The sequence below is a fragment of the Orycteropus afer genome, unplaced genomic scaffold (genome assembly GCF_000298275.1).
Source record: "Orycteropus afer afer isolate SDZICR_OR568_19922 unplaced genomic scaffold, OryAfe1.0 scaffold00048, whole genome shotgun sequence".
NCBI classification, from domain to species: Eukaryota; Metazoa; Chordata; class Mammalia; order Tubulidentata; family Orycteropodidae; genus Orycteropus; species Orycteropus afer.
In genome coordinates, this window is record NW_006921635.1 from 14,185,166 (window position 1) to 14,188,464 (window position 3,299).

General features: G+C 44.3%; 1 protein-coding gene across 1 annotated transcript in view; it reads left to right on the top strand.

The window, feature by feature from the left end:
* Nucleotides 1-3: 3 nt before the first annotated feature.
* BICDL1 (BICD family like cargo adaptor 1) overlaps nucleotides 4-3,299 on the top strand; it is a gene marked incomplete at its 5' end in the record, with an annotated part of 93,421 nt that continues 90,125 nt past the window's right edge. The window contains one exon of the mRNA XM_007938289.1: nucleotides 4-420. Coding sequence (XP_007936480.1) covers nucleotides 4-420 — 417 coding nt within the window. The remainder of the gene's footprint in view (nucleotides 421-3,299) is intronic.

The window sequence follows — 3,299 nt, forward strand, 5'->3', positions numbered from 1 at the left end:
TTCTGCCTGGGCTTGGCCGGCCGCGCTTCAGCACCCGCCGACCCGGACAGCGCCTGCTGCATGGAGCTGCCCGCCGCGGCCGGGGACGCACTCGGGAGTCCAGCCGCCACCGCCCTCGTCTCCTTCCCCGGGGGCCCCGGGGAGCTGGAACTGGCGTTAGAGGAGGAGCTGGCGCTGCTGGCAGCCGGGGAGCGGCCGTGCGACCCCGGCGAGCATCCTCAGGCCGAGCCCGGGCCTCTGCCCGACGGGGCCGGGCCGCAGTCACCGCCCGTCCAGGATCCCGAGCTGCTGTCGGTGATCCGGCAGAAGGAGAAGGATCTGGTGTTGGCGGCCCGGCTGGGCAAGGCGCTGCTCGAGAGGAACCAGGACATGAGCCGGCAGTACGAGCAGATGCATAAGGAGCTGACGGACAAGTTGGAGGTGAAGACCCCCTACCTGGGATGGGTGGGAGGCACGGGAAGCCCAGGCACCCGCCCGGCCGTGGACAGGCTGGCCATGGACAGCCTTTCCTTACCCACCCTACCTCGCAGAAAACCGCCTGGGAAGGGGGTGGGGGACTTCGGATTGTCAGACAAGGACCTCCTTGGAACCCACTTGCCTTTCCCACCCTGCTCCCGCCGCTGTGGGCCGTTCTATATATGCACTGTACACAGCGTCTAAAATAGAACTTACAGTATGACTAATTTATACAGCACCGAGATGATGTCTGCACATAGCACGAGAAAGTCGAGGAGCGTTTAAAATACGCTCCAGGCTTCCTCAGAAGGAGTTAATCTCTAATTAGGGTGTTAGCCTAAAGCTTTCCAGTTTGGGCTTTCAGGCCTCCAGATGCCCTTCTCAGCAGCTCAGAGTTGTGGGAAACAAGTGCGCCTCATAGGAGCTTTATATAGCCTTCAGATGCTCAGGGATTAGGGAATATGGTTCTGTTGCAGAAAACAGGCTAGCCTGCATGCCAGGGCTCAACCTGGGACCGCTGGTAGCGGATTTAATGTAGGCCTCAGTATTGATGTGTATTTCACCATGCTTTCTGTGTTCTGGTTCTCATGCCTGCAGTCCAATGGTCAAAGGCAACATAAGAGAACCCTCTTCCTTTAGCTTCTGTTATAAATACCTCTTACAGTCTGTAATATTTCTGCTCACTCTTGGGAATAAGTCTTTTTGAGCTATGCCTGTTTGTTTTCTTGCTGTTAACTAGAAAAGGCCCCTGAATGTGGTACTGACTGCTGGCATCTCTAAAAATTAGAAAGACTTGCAAAAAACCCAGGGCGGGGTGGCCGGGTGGGACACACACATGGCAGTGGAGACAAGCATGTCTGTTTCTGCCTGTGTATTCCCTGTTGATAGCCAGGTTGGCTGTGACCAATTCTTTTCATTCTTAGTTACAAGAGAATAGTAGTAATCCTGAATAAAAGGTCTGAAATTGATCTTAGTCTGGTTCTGTATCATTGCTACTGGTTGAACAGTCAGAATGTAGATGCAGAAACTTTTTTATAATGACATTTAAGTGTGTCTGTAGTCCCACAACATATCAAAAGTAAATCAGGGTGGGGAAAAGGAAACCAGCGAGTGCCCCGCAGTTCAGTTGGCCTGTTAACTAGGTCTGCCAGTTGATGAACTCCTAAGATAGGTCTCTGAAAAGTGGTTTGTGAAACCTGTGGGTAGACTGCCAAAAAAGCAATCCAATGATTGAATTGTTTAATTTTCACTTGAAGTAGGGGCCTAGAAATAAAAGGTTGTCTTTTTTTTCTTTTTTTTTAAGAGATTCAATTACACTACTCTCTAAAGAAGTACTACTGCCGAGATTTATGCTTGTGATTTCAAATTCTTTCAGTGAGGGACTTCATTGAAGAGACAGCTAACTTGAAAGGAACATCATATCAGTCGGTGTGGTTGGTGATAAAGGTCATCACAATCCTGAGTGTGTGCTTACACATATCCTGGCTTCCAGGTGGAGCCTTTATACATTTCTTCGACCAAAGGAAAAGATTTCAAAATTCTGCTGTAACAAGAAATATTCTATTTGTAAAAGAAAAAATCGCCCTTGATTTTGATTATTGCCTCAGTAGATAGTAATAAAATAGCTTTAAAGCTCTTAAACTATTCTTTTAAAATCTTCATTCTTCTGTATGTCAGCATACAAACTCTAGTGTTAATAAAAGAAAAATTAGCAGCCAAATACCATTTCTGAATGAGCTGTGAGGGCACGAGGGTTCAGTTATACTATTCCCTTGAGGGTGTGTTTGAAAACGGTCATGAATTTCTAACATTATACATCCTAAAATATCTTATAAAGATAATGCTGTTGGTTGCTTATGAATTCTTTTACTACTACTATAAGAGTGACAAACATGGGACCACTTCATTTGATACCTGAGTTTTTCGCAAAGTATATTTCTTGAACAGCCTAGATTTTAGAATGTCCACTTAGACAAAGTTTCTAAAGTATAATACTGCCACTTCCTTTTCAATTAAATTGAATGCTTTGGAGTAGGGAATGAGCCCTTACTTTAAGAAGCATTTAGAATTTCCCACATACTGCCAGACAGTGGAGTCAAACACATTTTTCCACAGGTCGATTTAAAAGGTAAACACATCGGTGGATTCTAAAAGGACAGTGGGGTTGAGTATTAAATAATGAGAGTTGTTTTGTTTTGTTTTATCAGCTCCCTTACTTTGTTGTGAAGTTAGCACTTTTCTAACTTCAAGGCAAAAAGTATTTTCAAGCTCTTTTCTGCCCACTCCTCGGTTAATACTGAACATCTCTCCAGATCCATGTGTCACAGCCATGATTTTCCGTCTTATCATTTAAAATATAAAGTACTTGCCCCTATACTACTCATTCATTGAAGGTATACTTTCTCTCTTAAAAGACTTTCATGTTCTTCAGGATTAAGTTAGAAGTTTTTAGCTATATGTTTCTCAGGGTTAAAGTGAAGATTCTATTTAACTTGAAAAGCTCCAAGTTCTGAGCCATTATTTTCACCCTTGAATTGACTATGCTATATTTTATGATTCACTAACTAAACAGATTGGCATATGCTTGGGCTCAGACGAAGCAAGAGTTGTGAGGATGGCACAGGCCAGGGCAGTGTTTTGTTCTGTTGCATGTAGGGTCACTGTGAGTCGGAATTGACTTGACAGCATCTAACAACAAGAAATTTCTAAAGGCAATTTAAAAAATCTATTTCATCTCCATCTACAATTAGCTCTTTTGCTTTTAAAACTTATATTCAGCCAGACCATTTGTTGTTTCCTAGAACATAAACTGAGATAGCAACTTGCATTTATGTATTTTTTTT